The 17,557-nt window shown below is 59.7% G+C and overlaps 2 protein-coding genes across 2 annotated transcripts; one reads left to right on the forward strand and one right to left on the reverse strand.

Moving 5' to 3' along the window:
- Positions 1-1,078: 1,078 nt before the first annotated feature.
- IGSF8 (immunoglobulin superfamily member 8) lies at positions 1,079-8,682 on the forward strand. Its single transcript, XM_054712161.1, has 8 exons — positions 1,079-1,163; positions 1,467-1,590; positions 4,916-5,293; positions 5,907-6,368; positions 6,707-7,114; positions 7,326-7,739; positions 8,081-8,217; positions 8,431-8,682. The coding sequence occupies exons 2-7, from the start codon at positions 1,548-1,550 to the stop codon at positions 8,194-8,196; spliced, it is 1,821 nt and encodes a 606-aa protein (XP_054568136.1). The 5' UTR covers positions 1,079-1,163; positions 1,467-1,547; the 3' UTR covers positions 8,197-8,217; positions 8,431-8,682.
- A 4,322-nt stretch (positions 8,683-13,004) lies between these two features.
- KCNJ9 (potassium inwardly rectifying channel subfamily J member 9) lies at positions 13,005-17,008 on the reverse strand. Its single transcript, XM_008154290.3, has 2 exons — positions 16,159-17,008; positions 13,005-13,354 (listed from the first exon to the last, which is right to left on the reverse strand). Exons 1-2 carry the CDS (start codon positions 17,006-17,008, stop codon positions 13,005-13,007), a joined length of 1,200 nt encoding a protein of 399 aa, XP_008152512.2.
- Between the last annotated feature and the right edge of the window lie 549 nt (positions 17,009-17,557).

The raw sequence follows: 17,557 nt of genomic DNA on the forward strand, positions 1-17,557 counted from the left end.
TTTGCAGATCTGGCTTTCCTTCTCCCATTCTGTCCCCTCCTTTCCTGCCCCTCCCCACCTTTCCTAGTGGGGAGGAGACAGACCCCCTAGGAAAGGGGCCTCTTCCATTCTCCCACCCACAGGGCAGGCCCCGCCCTTCCCAGTGCGGAGCGAAACCCATCTCTCCTCTTGGAAATCAAGACTCCTTCACCCAAACCCCAGGCTCACCCTTCCCTTAAGTCTAGATTAAACCTCTTAACAAGCAATTTTTAAAAAATTTATTTTATTGATTTTTTTTTTTTTACAGAGAGGAAGGGAGAAGGATAGAGAGTTAGAAACATCGATGAGAGAGAAACATTGGATCAGCTGCCTCCTGCACACCCCCTACTAGGGATGTGCCTGCAACCAAGGTACATGCCCTTGACCGGAATCGAACCTGGGACCCTTCAGTCCGCAGGCCGACGCTCTATCCACCGAGCCAAGGCTTAGCAAGCAATTTTAATAATAATTCAAAAACACCTTATGTGCCAAGCACCTTATGTACCTTATTTCAATTAAGAGTCACAAAAACACTTTGGGGTGGATGCCAATTTGCCAAGAAAACTGGGATAAAAGGAGGTTAGGCAAGTAGACCAGGGCCACCAGGAAGTGAAGGCGCCCACCCTCCGATGCCACCCCGGGTTGGCAAACTGGTCTCCAGCGCCCTTCGGCCCGGATCGCTTTGCTTCCGGAACCCCCGAGTCCCGCCTTGTCCACTACAGCGGGGTTTGCGGCGAGGCCTAGCGGCCCAGAGCAAACAACCGGATTCGAGTGCGTGGCCACCGTCACCCCACCCACCCCAGGGCGCCTGCACCCAGCTCGCCAGGAAAGGCTGGCAGGTGCGGGGTGGGAGGGCTCTGGGGTCCGTTGCGCGGAGGATGGGGTTTGGCTGAGCTCGGGTCGCCGGCGGGGGTGGGGGTGGGGGTGGGGCGGGGGCGGGGGTGGAGCCGGGCCGAGGTGGCCGCGGGGCTGGAGGGGCGGGGCCACGGCCGAGGTGGGCGGGGCCCGGGTCCGGACCGGAGTGGGCGGGGCCAGAGCCGGGGTCAAGGCGGAGCTGAGGTCGAGGTTCAGGACCTGGGACTCAAGTCAGCGCGGAGCCCGGGACAGAGCCGAGGTCCAAGATCGGGGATCCGGGCGGAGCCAGGGTCAGGAGGGATCGGAGCGGGGCTGGGGACCGGGCCGGACCCTGGGGGTGGGGGTGGAGGGGCGGGAGAGCGGGGTTGGGGAGGCGGTAGCCTGGGGCCGGGCCGAGGGCGGAGCCGGGGCAGGGCTGGGCGGGAACGGTTTCCCGAGTCTCCGAGGAGGGAGGGCAGGCGGTGGATGGCGGGGCGGGGGGGCGGGGGGACGCGGGGGAAGGAGGGAGGAGGGAGGAGGGGACTTGGCTGCGCCCTCTCCGCTCAGCTCTGCTCCGAGCACCCACGCTTCGCGGCTCTGCTTTGCGCCCCCAGCCCGGGCATGCGCCCCCTGAGCTCCTGGCCACCCAGAGCTCACGCCGCCCCCCGGAGCCTCCCAAGAGCCGGCCGCGCAGGATGGGCGCCCCTGGTTCCACGCCGCTGCTGCTGCTAATGCTGGGTAAGCCCGGCCCCTGCCCCCAGCCCCAGCCCCGCTCGGCAGGTGCCTGCCACCTGGCGCCCAGCCCGGCAGCCTTCCCAATATTTTGGAGCCTCTTGCATCCCACTTCCTCGTCAGGGGCGCCTCCAGACCGCCGGGATACTCAAATCCTAGGGTCGCTGCGCCTAAAGGCTGGGACTCCTCTCTGCCTCCCATTCTGCTCAGGCCCAGCCTGGGTGCCCGCTGTGCGTGGGCAGTGTCTGCCCGTCTTCATAATTGCCCCTAGTTGGCCGGAGGCCCAGGGGCCGGCCCTACCCATGATCTTTGAAGTAAGTCTCCCCTAATTGCCCTCTGAGGTTGCACCCTTCCTCGTCTGAGGTTGGGCGTAGTTCCCTCACCTCCAACCTGGGCAGGGTCCCGCTTTGCCCCACTTCCCCTCTCGGATGACACGCGCTGTAGCCTCCCGCTGGTGGTCACACGCAGTTAGTCCCAGCTTCCTGCCTCGGGAGGAACCAGGCTCCATGGAGACCCATGCTGGGATCTCCAAGCACCCTGTTTCTGTCTGGTGGGTGTCCATGGTGAGGTGCGCTGGGCCGCTGCTGCTGGATTGTTTTTGCCATGAACTGAAGGCCCCCTGTAGATCAGCGGTTCCCAACCTCCCTAACGCCGCGGCCCTTCAATACCGTTCCTCATGTTGTGGTGACCCCCAACCATCAAATTATTTTCGTTGCTACGTCATAACTGTCATTTTGCGACTGTTATGAATCGTAATGTAGATATCTGTGTTTTCCGATGGTCTTGGGCGACCCCTGTGAAAGGGTCGTTCGACCCCACACAGGTTGAGAACCGCTGCTGTAGATGATCCCGGGCGGAGTATGGCATCAGGACAGGGAGAACGGTCTGTACGGAGAGTTCAGGAGACCGAAGCCCTTGAAATAAGAGCGCAGTGTGGGGGATGACGGTGAGGGTGGGGTGGGGGTGGGGGTGAGGGTGAGGATGGGGGGAGTCTTGCTGCCAGGATTCGGAGCTGCCACGGTCCAGGCTGACTTAGCACCGCTGCCTTTCCTGGACCAGAGCTCCACGGTGGCACCACGCAGTCTCCCTGGGCCCCGCGGGAACAGAATGAGCCCTGGGTGGGAGGCAGGAGGATGTCACCGGGCCCGTTGCCTAGCACTTGGCCCATTTTCCCCAGTGGGCAGAGTGGAGCGTGAGGCGCTCAGGGAGGTGCGCTGAGATGCGCGGAGGAAAGAGCCTGCCAGGCTCTCACAGTCGTTTGGAAGATGAGGAAAATGGAGAACTTGCCCAGAGAACACATCTAGTGAGTGTTGGGGCTAAGATTTGAACCCAGGCCTGTCTGGCTGCAAAGCAAGTCTCTGCTCTCTCTTCCCTCTCTGCTAACACCGAGAAGGGGACCTGGCTGGGGAGAGACCTGCCAGGGGGCTGGTTCCCTAAGGCTGTGGGGTGTTTCCCATGGGGATCTCCAAGCATCAGCAGTGTGGAGCCAGGAAGGTGGGAGGGGGCCCTTCTGAGCAGAGTCTGCCTGGAGGCCATGGAAGGTGGAGGCTAGGACAGGTGGACGCCAGGAAAGGTGTCAGCTCGTCCCTCTTTGCCAGTACCCGGATGTCGAGCACCCCCAGGCAGGGCCCCCCTGAGTCGCACTGTCAGAGCGGAAACTGCTAGCTCTCAGAGTGTGGAAACTGAGGCTGGGAGATGAAGGGACAAGCCCAGGCCATAGAGCTGGGGTCAGGAATGGGCTGCGTCCCAGTCTGCTCCCGAACCTCAGTGACCACAGGCTCTCCTGGTGACCCGGCCGCGGGAAGGGGAAGCGCCTGCGCGGGTGGGAGCCAAGGGGAGTGCTTTGGGAGGAGCTGGAGGACGGAGTTTGACAGCGGACTCAGCCCCTGCCCTGCGGACCGGCCAGCAGGCCGTGGGGATGCCCCTGGGAGGGACCGTCTGGCTGGTGAGGCCGTCCCTTTGGCCTTGCTTGCCTGGAGCTCCCCATCTTCCTCTCTGGCTTCGTTCCTCTGCAGGGACAGGTGGAAACCATCCAGGGACAGTGCATCTTGGCCAAGACTCTGCCCTACCTTTCTCCTGGGTCTGCCCAGCCCTCCTTACCTGCTGGGGTCCCGTGATCTTACCTAGTGGGGCTAGGATGGAAGGAAAGGAGGAGGAAGCTGAGCCCTCCAAGCCCCAGGAGTATCTGCTGGGGCCGTGGGGGACCTGGGGGTAGGGTAGGGTGGCTCAGTTGGTTAGAGTGTGGTCCCGACAAGCCAAGGTTATGGGTTCGATCCCTGGTCAGGGCACATACAAGAACCAACCAATGGATGCATGAATAGGCGGGACAACAAATTGCTGTTTCTCTCTCTCTGTCTCTATCTCTGTCTCATTCTCTCTCCCCCTTCCTTTCTCTCTAAAATCAATGAATAAAAATAAAAAGAAAGAGAATGTTTTGGCCTCTCCTAGGAGAGAAAAGTGGGAAGGGACAGCTGGGATTTCCTGTCTCTCTATGGAAAGGGAGCCATATATAAATGAATGCATATCATATGCAAATGAAGGCTTTTGTTAGGGAGTTGGGGTGGGGGGGCGGGGGACATTGTGCATCAGCTGGACCAGCCTCTAAGATTGGCAGGCAGTGGGGTGGGGGTGGGGAACTTCTGTCCCCAGAGGCCAGGGCAGAAGCTGGCTCTTGCCCCGTAAGTCTCAGCTGCAGCCCTGTGGGGTGGGAGAAGCAGTGAGCTCATGGCACAGCTGGAGTGTGGGGGGGGGGGGGCATTGTGTGGTGAGAAATGACTGGGTCTGTGCCCTGACCAGCTTGGGCCACTGGCTCCATTGTCTGGAGTCCCCTGGCCCAGGTGACATAGCTGAGCCAACCAGCCCTTTTGAGCAACAATTTGCCAGCTCCTCTCACACAACGGAGGGGGACATGTGGTCTCAGCATCTCTTGGCTAGAGGCTCTGCTGACCAGGCCAGAGCGGGAGCCCCAGACGTGAGAGTGAGGGGAGGGGTGGGGGATCAAGGTGGAGCTGGAATCAGGAAGTGTTAAAACGGGGGGCAGATGTTCTCTATTCCGCCCATAGACGCTCTGCCCCTGCCTCCCAGAAACGGGGTATTTCTGGGTTCTGAGACAAGCCTGGCTATGTCATCAGTTCCTTGCGACCCAGGTGTCTTCTTTCCCTGTTCTCAGCATTCTTTCCCTGTCCTCGGCACACGGTCCACGCGGCTTACCACCTTTCCCCACGTGTCCTTTCCTTTCAGGGGCAGGGGCCGAGAATGGTGCTGGTAGTGGGGGGGGGAGGGTGCACCTGGGGATCCAGGCATTCCCAACTTCCCTTCTTCTTTCCCGCAGGAGTCGGGTGCTGTGCCCGGGAGGTGCTGGTCCCCGAGGGGCCGCTGTACCGCGTGGCTGGCACGGCCGTCTCTATCTCCTGCAATGTCACCGGCTACGAGGGCCCCGCCCGGCAGGACTTTGAGTGGTTCCTGTACAGGCCTGAGAACCCGGAGGCTGCCGTGGGCATTGTCAGTACCAGGGATACCGGCTTCTCCTACGCTGTCTTCGGGCCCCGCGTGGCAGCCGGTGAGGTGCGGGTGCAGCGGGTGCGGGACGATGCCGTGGTGCTCAGCATCGCGCGCCTGCAGGCCCAGGACGCCGGCGTGTTTGAGTGCTACACACCCTCCACGGACGCCCGCTACCTGGGCAGCTACAGCGGCAAGGTGGAGCTGAGAGGTACTGGGCCCTGGGCAGGGGTGGGGGGGTGGGGGGCGGGCAGAAAGAGGAGGAGCTTATCGAATCATCCCTTAGGCTTTGCAGAGGTTAAGTGACACGCACAAAATCACCCAACCGGTCGGCCAGTGGCTGCCCTCCCAGTCCACTGCGCTTCCTCCACTGCGCCGCCTCCTGGGACAGGGGAAGCATCCGTAATGTCGGATCCCTTCTCCGTTCCCTGTCAGTCTGAATCTTCTCCATTCCTGGAGCCTCTAGATTCCAGATCTGGAGGAGGTGGGGTAGGAGGAGTGAGGCCACGTGACATTCCCGCGCTCTTAAGATTCTTTGTCTTCGGAGAAGGAAGACAGAGCCACTTTTCTGAGTATTTCAAACAGGGGTCAGTCCCAGACGTAAGGGTGAGTAGGCAGCGGGCTGGGTCTGATACTCGGCGAGTGTTTATTGAGCGCCTACTGTGTGCCCAGCGCTGTGCTCGGCACCACTGAGCTCCAGAAGAGACCAGACGCCGTGAACTACATCTCCGCCCTCCAGGAGCGCGCAGTCTAATGGGCTGCAGGCAGGAAACAGTGACGAGGCTACAGCTCCAGCCCGCCTTCACCCCAGCTGTTCTCTCCAGTTCTTCCAGATGTGCTGCAGGTGTCGGCGGCCTCCCTCGGGCCCCGAGGCCGGCAGGCTCCCACCTCTCCCTCTCGCCTGACGGTGCACGAGGGGCAGGAGCTGGCACTGGGCTGTCTGGCGCGGACGAGCACGCAGAAGCACACGCACCTGGCGGTGTCCTTTGGACGAGCGGTGCCCGAGGCTCCCGTGGGGCGAGCGACGCTGCAGGAAGTGGTGGGACTTCGGCCTGACCTGGCCGTGGAGGCCGGTGCTCCCTATGCTGAGCGGCTGGCTGCGGGGGAGCTGCGGCTGGGCAAGGAGGGGGCTGAGCGGTACCGCATGGTGCTGGGGGGCGTCCAGGCGGAGGACGCCGGCACCTACCACTGCACGGCCGCCGAGTGGATTCAGGATCCCGATGGCAGCTGGGCCCAGATCGCAGAGAAGAGGGCTGTCCTGGCCCACGTGGACGTGCAGACTCTGTGTGAGTGAGGGGCTGGGAGCAGTGGGCTGGCTCCATGGGCACTGGGGACACTAGATGGTCCTTGTCTGGCCAGGGAGCCCACCTTCCCTAGAGTGAGCAGTGCTGTGAGCATCACTTCCCTCCGTACCCAGGATGGCTTTCCTGTGCTTAGCGTTGGAGTGGAGATAGGAGGGCTGTGGCTGAGGGGTGGGTCAGGCCCCTGGGCGGGGAGACGGCCATACTCCGGGAGGGTCAGATGGGTGGCCTCGAAGTTGCTGCTGTCGAGGGAACGACAGTTGGGGCGTCAGGCGCCCTGTGCCCCTCCTGCCTCCGTGACGCCTCTTCCCCTCCTGTTTCAGCCAGCCAGCTAGCAGTGGCGGTGGGGCCTGGTGAACGTCGGATCGGCCCCGGGGAGCCCTTGGAACTGCTGTGCAATGTGTCCGGGGCACTGCCCCCGCCAGGCCACCACGCGACCTACTCTGTGGGCTGGGAGATGGCACCTGCAGGGGCACCCGGGCCTGGCCGCCTGGTAGCCCAGTTGGACACAGAGGGTGTGGGCAGCCTGGGCTCCGGCTATGAGGGCCGGCACATTGCCATGGAGAAGGTGGCGTCCAGAACCTACCGGCTACGGATGGAGGCTGCCCAGCCTGGCGACTCGGGCACCTACCGCTGCCTCGCCAAGGCCTATGTCCGAGGGTCCGGGGTCCGGCTTCGTGAGGCAGCCAGTGCCCGCTCCCGGCCCCTCCCCGTGCACGTGCGGGAGGAAGGTAAGAGGGGCGCGTGGGGCTTGCAGATCCCTTTTCCTTCCGTTCCCATCCATGCCTCTCTCCCTTCATCAGCTGCCTCCCTGCCTTAGTCTCACACTCCTCTTCTGAGGTTGTGGGGACACCTTGAGTTTCCTGGGGTGTTGCTTGGACAGCGGTCCTGACCGCATGCCCCGACCCTTGACCCTCTGATGCCACGGTCTCTGTTGTGTAGGCGTGGTGCTGGAGGCGGTGGCGTGGCTGGCAGGAGGCGCAGTGTACCGCGGGGAGACCGCCTCCCTGCTCTGCAACATCTCCGTGCGGGGCGGCCCCGCGGGGCTGCGGCTGGCCACCAGCTGGTGGGTGGAGCGACCCGAGGACCCGGAGCTGAGCTCTGCCCCTGCCCAGCTGGTGGGCGGCATGGGTCAGGATGGTGTGGCAAAGCTGGGGGTCCGACCTGGAGGAGGCCCTGTCAGTGTGGAGCTGGTGGGGCCCCGGAGCCATCGGCTGAGACTGCACAGCTTGGGGCCTGAGGACGAAGGCATATACCACTGCACCCCCAGCGCCTGGGTGCAGCATGCCGACTACAGCTGGTACCAGGTGGGCAGTGCCCGATCGGGGCCTGTCACCGTCTACCCCTACCTGCACGGTGAGTGCCTCCCACGCCACCCTCCTGACTCACCACCTTCCTCCCGCCCCACGCTCTTATTCCTCCCTTTCCATCTGACCCTCCTCCTACTCTCCCTCCTTCTCCCCACATCACTTCACACGGAGAGTCCTGAAAACCCGGCTCTCCTCCCCCAGCGCCCGTCTGCCCAGTCCTCGGTGGTGGAGGTTGATGAGAGCAGAGAGGGCAGGGGGTGGGCTGGGAGGGCTGTCTGTGTTTGGGGAGGAGGTGCAGACAGCTTGATAAAGAAGGTGCTGGGACTTCAGGGAGACAGTGCGTGGGGGGCAGCGGCACCCCAGGCTGAGCCGTTCTCTCTCGCCCAGCCCGGGACACCCTGCTCATGCCCCTGCTGGTGGGGGCCGCGGTTGCCCTAGTCACCGGCGCTGCCATCCTTAGCACCATCACCTGCTGCTTCATGAAGAGGCTGCGGAAACGATGAGCCCTCGCCCCCCCGGCCCAGGTGAGGGAAAGAACCCCCAGCCGTGCCTTCTCAACCCTGTTAGGAGCTGCTTGCTCCTTGTCCCCCCCCCCCCCCCCCCCCCCGCACACACACACACAGGAGGAGCCAGCTCACAGTTCTCTGCCGGACTCTGGGAACTCCCGGGGTGAGGGCTGGGAGGGACCCCCCGCCCCCCCAGGGCCCCCCTTAGCCCACTCCACACTTTCTCTCCAGGTCTCACAGGTGTTGACTGTCTTCCAGCCCAGCTCCAAGCCCACCTCTGGTTGCCCGGATACCCTCTCCCTCTGTCTGCTCTTCCTTTAATTTATTTGACCTGCCCCCACTCACAGTGGGGGGCCTGGCCTCCACTCCCCACTCCTTCCTCCCGATTCCTCCCTCTGGCTTCGTGTTCCATCTCTCACACCCAGCCTGCAGGGAGGCCTTCCCCATCCTGGTTAGTTTTTCTAAGATGTGAATAAACTTGTTTTATAAAATCCAGGCGTGGCGTGTCTTCCCTGCACCGTGCTGTAAGAGGCTGGGGGTGGCAGGGGGGCTGCTGGGGGCTGACAACCTATTCTGGATGACCCAGGCCTCTCTTCCCACCACAGACACCATCTGGCCTCCGTGGGCTGTGCCGCCCACCCAGGAAGGGACACCTGGGTCCCATCTGCTGCCAATTCCTGTTGGGACTCCTGCTCAGGGAGGGAGCACAGGAAGGGGACGGGTCCCCTCTCCCAGCTTCTCCTGGGTTGTAGGGCCCAGGCTTCCAGGGGCCAGTGCCCATCTGGGTTCCCAGCAGCGCCTGCACTCATTCTGCAGCTCCGCTGGTCCCGCTGGTCCCGGACCTGGCTCCTCCCACGGGCCCTGGGGCCTCAGCAGATTTCCTGGGATCGCCATTATTCTGTCTGACAGCAGCAGAATAGAAGCCCCAGGCCCAGCTGGCGCTGCTCAGGGGTTGAGCATCAACCTATGAACCAGGAGGTGGGTTCAATTCCTGGTCAGGGCACATGCCCTGGTTGCGGGCTCAATCCCCAGTGTGGGGAGTGCAGGAGGCAGCCGGTCAATGATTCTCTCATCGTTGTTTCTATCTCTCCCTCTCCCTTCCTCTCAGAAACCAATAAAGAAGCAGCAGCAGCCCCAGAACACAGCACTGCTTGGGCGGCGGGCACACAGCAGCCAGGGGAGGCCTGTGTATCCACAGCCCCTGCATAAACCCGCCCCCATAGCCTGCAGGCACCCCCAGGCCCTGCCTTACCCCTCCGCCTAAGGGTTCTTTAATCTTAGAATTCTTACTACACTGCACCGTAAGAGACACAGTCTACTCTTTCTTTTTTTAAAAAAAAAATCATTACATATGTATATAACTTTTTCTCAGTCTCTCATTTCAGTTATTGAAACATTTATTGAGCATGACTGGCTTGCTAAGTGCTGTTTTTACAGATGGGGAGACTGAGGCCCAGAGAAGTGATGTGACTTACCCAGAGTTATAGAGCTAATTAGTGCCAGTGTCGGGACTAGACCTAGGTCTCCTGACTCCTTGCACTGTACCCAGCGGTGCCGAGTGGCGAGGACAGGTGTGGGGCCTCAGTGCCTTCCATCCCGCCCCAGTGTCTCAGCCCATTCAATTGCAATGGATTAACTACTGTGTGTGTGTGTGTGTGTGTGTGTGTGTGTGTGTGTGTGTGGACACAGACAGCCCACGCCCTCCTGTACAGACTCCAGCTTTTTCATGGAATTAAACCCATCCTGCATCCCAACATTTGTTCTTCAGGTGACGCTAGGGTTCCAGGATCTCATCTTTGATGGATGCTGACTCAGGCGGCCCTGTGACCTGCAACATCCTTTCTGAGTGGACCTGAACTGGTGTGGACTCCCGGGACCCACATTTCTGCTTCCAGGAGGCACAGGACCTCGGCTTCCCAGCCTGGACTGGAGCAGACTGGTGTTTCCCCCAGACTTTCACTGAAGGACGGGAGAGGGGTGTGGCCAGTGTCAGAGAGCATGCCTGCTGGGGCACACCCTTTTCTCAGGAGGCCAGCCTCAGGCCCGGGAGCTCTCCTCCTCCACTTGCCATTGCTCTCCTCTCACCATCCTGGGGGGCTGCCCTTGGAGACTGGGATGACCCAGGAAGGGGGTGGGTGTGGAATGGGAATGGCCCTGCAGGGGCTCCCGTCCCAGCTGGGCAGACCGCAGGCCGCAGACACAGCCAGATAGTGGACGCCTCACTTCTCGGACATGCCCTCCCACATTTAATCCTGTAAGGATGTATCTGGTGCGTTCGTTGTAGCATCGTCGCTGCAAGCATTTTTGCCCGAAACATTTTCAATGCGTAACTCACTGGCCAATTTTGCTGTGAGAGGGATAAAATAACTGTTTGACAGTTTGGGGTATTTTTCTATTTGTTTGTTTGTTTTCATTTTTCCATTGACAAACCAACCACCTTCAGCAGACATAATATATTTAAGGTAGTTGTTATTCTGGTTTCATTTCTCCATTCATAAAGTTCTTGCAGTACTCCCATTTTTAAGTTACATATACATCTTAGCTAGTTTTCATTGTGATCTACTCTGATGCGTAGACGGATGCTGGTCTTATAATAGTTAGCATTTCAGCCCTAGCTGGTTTGGCTCAGTGGATAGAGCGTTGGCCTCCAGACTGAAGGGTCTCCCGTTCAATTCCGGTCAAGGGCACATGCCTGAGTTGTGGGCTCGATCCCCAGTAGGGGGCGTGCAGGAGGCAGCTGATCAATGATTCTCTCTCATCATGGATGTTTCTCTCTCTCTTCCCCTCTTCCTCTCTGAAATCAATAAAAATATATTTTAAAAAATAGTTAGCATTTCTCCCAGATGACGATGATTTGCCCCCCAAAGACACCATTTTGGGAGGAGAAAGAGAAGCCAAGGTCCCTCTTTGAAGGCGCAGGGTGGGACCCACATTTCCCACAGAACTAAGACGAGTAGTTACATACATCCACAACGTAAGATCGGACACATGTGCAGCACTGCCACGAGGCTGCACACTTTTAAAATGTACTCAGATACCTTGTATGTTGCAATCAAGTCTTTTATTTTTTCCATCACCACGTATCCTCTATGCCCTTTCATCTCCTGCTTTTTAATGGCAGAATTGCCTTACAGCCAATCAGTTATGTGGCGAAAATGTTTGCAGCCAAAATGCTTGCAGCAAAGATGCTACTGTGAAAGTAAATGCCCAGGGGGTTCCCTCCTTTGCCACTTCCTGCTGCAGCTCCCCCACCACCTCCCCAGGAAATTCCCTCAGGGCCGAGACTGCCTCCTCCTATCTGAACCGCCTACTTATCTTCCCCAAACATCTCTAGTTGTCACTCCCTATTTCCACTGATGGGGGAGTTCCTGGGCCCAGAGTTAAACTCACCAGCCTGGGTTTCAGGGTACCCCTTCCCCACACACAAGACTCCACCCTTTATATACCAGTCTCCACCCCAAGACCCCCCAGCTTCTGCTCAGCTTGTAGGCCCCATCCCCAGGTCTTCACTTAGAGCAGTAGCCCTCAGACTGTGGTCCCCATTCCAGCCGTGTCAGCGTGACCTGGGAACTTGCTGGGCATGAACATGTTTGGTCTCCGCCTCAGACGGATTGAGTCAGAAGCTCTGGGAGTGGGGCCACAGTCAGTGTCCACAAGCCCTTCAGGTGACTCTGATGCACACTAAGTGTTACAGCTGATGGCTTAGACATCCTCCGTGGCTTGCTCAACCCCTAGCTTTCAGATTACCAATCGCTTCTGCCCCTGCCCAGAGAGAATGCTCAGGTTCTCAGTTTGAAACAGTGCCATGGGAATAGTTCTGTTTTTCCCAGGTGCACTATATTCCGAGATAGGAAATGGGTCTCTGACTGTCCATCCCCATGTGCCCAGTTCAGTGTTCTATGCCCAAAGGACACCCAACGAATGGTATGAATGACTCCTTCTCGCTAATTCTGCCTTCCCAAGGGCCCCCCTGTCCCAGCTCTAGTGAACTCACCTCAACCTCTCCCTGGCCCTCTTTCTCCTCAGAACCCCTCTCTGCCCTCCTACGTCGCCAAGGTGTTTGTGGAATTTCACTCCTTTCCCAGGGGCCCAGCTCTGGTAGCTCCCTACTTGCTTCCCTGAGCAACAGACAAAGTCATTCACACCTGCTGAGCCCCTCCTACAGCCCCGCATCCTCCCAGTCAGCCTGCCTCAGTGGTAGGGGTGGGGCTGGGAGGACAGCCTCCTCATCTCCGCCCACCTCCATCCAGCTTTCTCTGCTGGGTCAGTGGGGCTGCTGGATCTGGTGAGACAGGTGTGCCAAGCACAGGGAAGCAGGCCGAGGAGGTGAGTGGGAGCTAAAATCCAGCCCACATTCCGTGCCCCGGGCCACTCACCCTGGTTTGGGGTGGTGTCCGTCTGGAGGAAAAGGGTGCCTTTTTAGAATGTGTACAAAGATGCTCAGTGGGTTAGCAGCAGCCCTGAGTGTACCACCTGTCTGTCGGTCCTTTTACGTATCCACTAGCTGTCTCTCTGTCTGCTTCCATCTTCCCATCCAATCCACATAAGTCCATCCTTCTGTCCATCCAACCACCCCTGAGCAGATGTGAAGGTCAAACATGACAGGCTGGTAAGTTCACTCATCCCTGCCCTCCATTCTCTTGATATCAGGATGCCTCCTTCCACATTGGATCCTGGACTCGGGATTCTGAGGGGCCCTTCCCGCCTTCGCAAGTTCCCAGGCACCTCACCGGACTCCTCCACCCCCAACATCCAGCTTCCTGGGTACCTGTGTCTGATCCTGCCACAGGGGTCTGGGAAACTGGTCACACCTTAGACTCACTCTCTGGGGGTGGCAGGCAGCCATTCTTCCCCTGGTCAGCCCCGGCCTCTCCCTCTCCCTCTGCCTCCTCCCCTGCCCCCTCCCTTGCCCCCTCTTCCTCCACTCTCTCATCCAGCCGGCTGGGTATAGACCAGTAGAGATGGGCATCAAGGCGGGCCTCTGCCTCGGCCAGCTCCCGGGCGCTGCAGGAGGGTGTGGGCACCTCGAAAGTCTGGTGGAAGCTGGCATAGTCCACCTCGTAGAAGCCGTCCTCCAGGGTCAGCACTGACATGAAGCGGTGGCCCCACAGCACCTCGTCCACCAGGTAGGAGCTCCGAGCTTGGCATGTCATTCCTGGGGGGGAAGGGCATGGGTCAGGGGGATCCCAGCCCAGGCTTCTCTCTCCTGCCTCTCACTCCGTGACCTTATTCCCAACACCTGGCCTCATATCCCTCCCCAAGGGCCCCGCCCCCTTTTGGTCCAGCCCACGTTTCTCCCTTTCCCAACTCCTGAACTTGCTCAGTTCTCTCATCTCTCGTCCATTTGTACAACCCCTCTTCATCTCCAACCCTCTCTCTCCCTGCCTCTCCACTGGAGATGCCCATCAGAGACGCTTAACCTTAAAATTAACCTTGGGGAGCATCCTAGTCCCGTGGTCGGCAAACTGCGGCTCGCGAGCCACATGCGGCTCTTTGGCCCCTTGAGTGTGGCTCTTCCACAAAATACCACGGCCTGGGCGAGTCTATTTTGAAGAAGTGGCGCTAGAAGAAGTTTAAGTTTAAAAAATTTGGCTCTCGAAAGAAATTTCAGTCGTTGTACTGTTGATATTTGGCTCTGTTGACTAATGAGTTTGCCGATCACTGATCTAGTCCAACGTCCCTCTCCATATAGGGCTTCCCACTGGAGCATTCCCAATTTCGGGCATCTGGTTTGTACTCAATTACCTCCCAGAATTGAGAGCTCACAAGGTGCCCGCTCCTTTGAGCGATGGATGTAACAGTTGAGCTAAAATCTGCCTCCCTGGATTGTCACCCTTTGGTTTCATTCCTCTGCCGTATGACACCCCTTCAAGTATCTGAAAGAGGTTCCATCTCATCTTCTCTTCTTCAGGCTGAACATCCCTGTCACCATTGCTCTTGTGGCCTGGATTTCCGAAATTTTACTTTCTTGACTGTAGACCAGAATGGCCAAGGAGGACCCATTGTAAACCATAATGGCCAAGGAGGACTCTATGGCAAGGAGTCCAACTGAGGCCTGATCTTTGCATAAGAGAGGGCTTAGCACTGCTCTCATCTGGCCACGATGCTCTAGCCCAGTGGTCGGCAAACCTCGGCTCGCAAGCCACATGCGGCTCGCGAGCCGCGGTTTGCTGCTCTGTTGGCTAATGAGTTTGCCGACCACTGCTCTAGCCAATAGGGCCCAAGATTACATCAACGCGTTGGAAGCTGTAGCACATTGCTCTGACATTAAGCCTGTGGCCAACGCAAACCCCCGGTTCTTCTTCACCGGAGCTCTTCCATGCTGTGCTTACATAAGTGATTTTTTTAAAAGTCTAAATGTAGACTTTTATATTTACTCCTTTTAAATGTCATCTTGTTGGATGTTGGCTCATTATTCTTGTTTTTCAAAAGCGTTTTGGATCCTGACTCTCACACTCAAAATAATACCATCCTTCCTGGTTTTGTCGCTCTAGAAGTCAGACAAGCCCCATCCCTATCTTCTCCCCCGCACCCTCCTGGCCCTGGGCCTGTGTCCTGTCCTCCCTCTTGGGGGGGGGGGGGCACACCCTAGGGCAAGTGGTTCTCCTCCCCCGGGGTCTCTCCTATCCACCTCAGCCCAGGTGCACCTCAGAACAAGGCGGGACCGAGTGAACACCAGCTAACCGGAGACTGGCTCTCACCAGGGCAAGCCCCGCACGGAGACACTTCAGGTCACTGGCAGCCTTCCTTCCCTTGGTGAAGGCTGGGATAGGAAGCATCCAGGGAGGGAGGAGAAGAGGCCAAAGGGACCCGGGGACAGAGGGGCTGAGAGAAGAGAGGGAGGGGCTGGGAACACAGGGAGAAGAGGGGTGGGCAGGAACATCCTTGTAAGGGAAGGGGCTGCCTCAGGTACTGGCAAAACAGAGCTGGTGGGTTAGAGAGCAAAGGGGGGGCGGTGAGTGGGGAGGGAGAGAGCTAGGTGGTTAAGAAGAAAAGGGGAACACGAGGCAGAGGGTGTGGGTAGAGGATCAGCTTGGAGGGGCCAGGAAGAGGTTTGAGGGCGAGGCTTGTGGGAGAAGCCGGCAGAGTGCAAAAGCTCTGACAACCGTGGCGGGAACCACGTGGGCCTTTGGTCACCCACCCGCAGCTCTCCAAGCCTCCTCCCACGCGGAGATGTCACGTCCCGAAGGACCTCACCAGCTGCCCGGCGCTGACCTCCTCCTACCTGCTGCCAGGGCCTTCGCTGTGTAGGCCTGAGTTGGAGGCACTGGCATCACAGGGGCGCTGCCAGTCCTCCTGGGAAGCCACTGGAAATGCTAAGAGCATCTATTTCCTTTGTCGGCGGAAGTTGAGAATCTTTTGATGGATGGGGAAACTGAGGCAGGAGTGAGACCAGGTATCAACCTCTCGTTAAAGGCCAGCCTCGGCCAGCCTCACTCGGGTCATGGAAAAACCCTCACCACCAAATTCCAGGGGCCTGGGCGAGACTCGCAGATCGACTGGGAACCTACGCCCTTCCAACCTGTACCGCGTAACACCGAAGCCAGACTGCCTCCCTCCAGGCGTGGCCACCTAATAGCCGATGGCTGCAGACAACCTGCTTAACCTTCGGTTGGGCAATCTCCTCTGGAACGCGAACGCAATGACACGTCGCCTTGGAGAGGTGCTCGCCAAGCTTAAATGGACTCGGAGGTGTCAGGCGTGGGAGCCGCAGGACAGAGAAGCACCGGGTGTGGCGGCGATCACAGACCTCTCCGCCAGGGCCCGGGCCAGGGCCGCTTCGGGGATCTCTCCCAGCTTTCCCTGGCTTCTCGGGGTCACTCTGCTTACACGCCCTTCCCCACCGAGGTCCCCCGTCTCTCACCGTATTCTCACCCTCCACCAGCCTCTCGGTCTCACCCCTCCCGGCCCCGCCCCTCCCCTCCCCGCCCCGCGCCCCTCCTCCTCCTGCCCGCGCACCCGTGGCCTCCACCATGCCCTCCAGGATCACCACGATCTCGAAGTCGTCCCTCTCGAGGGCGCGGCGCGACGCCTCCCAGAAGGGGCTGGCGGCGTCGATCTCGTGGCTGATGACCAGCGGCGAGACCAGGAAGAGGCGGTCGTCCCCGGTGTCGAAGCCCACGCTCAGGTCGGTCTGGTGCAGCGGGATGAACTCGCCCTCCTGCGTCTGGCGCGAGCGGATGAGCTTGGCGCGGATGGAGGCCTCCACGATGTGCGAGGAGCGCAGGTCGCCCACGCGGAACATGAGGCAGAGGCGGCCGTCGCGCAGGGACACCACCGCGTGCGACGAGAAGACGAGCGTGGCGGCGCGCTTGTTGGGCTGCGAGATCTTGACGAACATGCAGCCCACCATGAAGGCGTTCACCATGGAGCCCAGGATGGCCTGCAGCAGCAGCAGCACGATGCCCTCGGGGCACTGGTCGGTGATGACGCGGTGCCCGTAGCCGATGGTGGTCTCCGTCTCGATGGAGAAGAGGAAGGCGGCCACGAAGCCGTTGAGGTTGTTGACGCAGGGCGTCCAGGCCGTGTCCTCCAGGTGCTCCAGGTCGCCGCGGCCGTAGGCGATGAGCCACCAGATGGCGCCGAAGAAGAGCCAGGTGAGCGCGTAGGCGAGCACGAAGAAGAGCAGGCTGAGGCGCCACTGCAGGTCCACCAGCGTGGTGAACAGGTCCGTCAGGTAGCGGTACGTCTCGCCCACGTTGCCCTGCTGCACGTTGCACCGGCCGTCCTTCTCCACGTAGCGCTGGCGGCCGCGCCGTCGGGGCGGCTCCTCGGGGCCCGGCGAGAAGGCGGCGTTCTCCTGCGCCATGGCCCCGGCGGGGGCGGGGGCGGGGTCAGCGCCCCGACGCGCGCGAGGGTCCGCACCGCCGCGGTCCGCCGCCTCTCGGTAGCGTCCCGGCTCCTGCAGGCCCTTAAAGATCGACCGATCGAATTAACCCGGCCACGGAGAGGCAGGGACAACCGGGGCTGGGTGTCCTGAGCGAAGCCCTTCTGCCTGTCCTCTCCTCCCTCCCTCCCTCCCTCCCTCCTTTCCTTCCTTCCTTCCTTCCTTCCTTCCTTCCTTCCTTCCTTCCTTCCTTCCTTCCTTCCTTCCTTCTTTCCTTCCTTCCAAAATATATTTTTATATTGCTTGTCTCATTTTTGGTTCCTATAAGTGTATTCCTAGTATCACATGAGCTCACTCATCTAGAGGAAAAGATGAACAACATAGACTGAAGAACAAGAACAGCAGTGATCAGACTGTCAGACCTCAGAGGGAAGGTAGGGGAGGGTGGGGACAAGGGAGATAGATCAACCAAAGGACTTGTGTGCTTGCATATGAGCCTAACCAGTGATCACGGACAACAGGGGGAGGGGG

This window comes from Eptesicus fuscus, chromosome 22, assembly GCF_027574615.1.
Source record: "Eptesicus fuscus isolate TK198812 chromosome 22, DD_ASM_mEF_20220401, whole genome shotgun sequence".
In the NCBI taxonomy this organism is placed as follows: domain Eukaryota; kingdom Metazoa; phylum Chordata; class Mammalia; order Chiroptera; family Vespertilionidae; genus Eptesicus; species Eptesicus fuscus.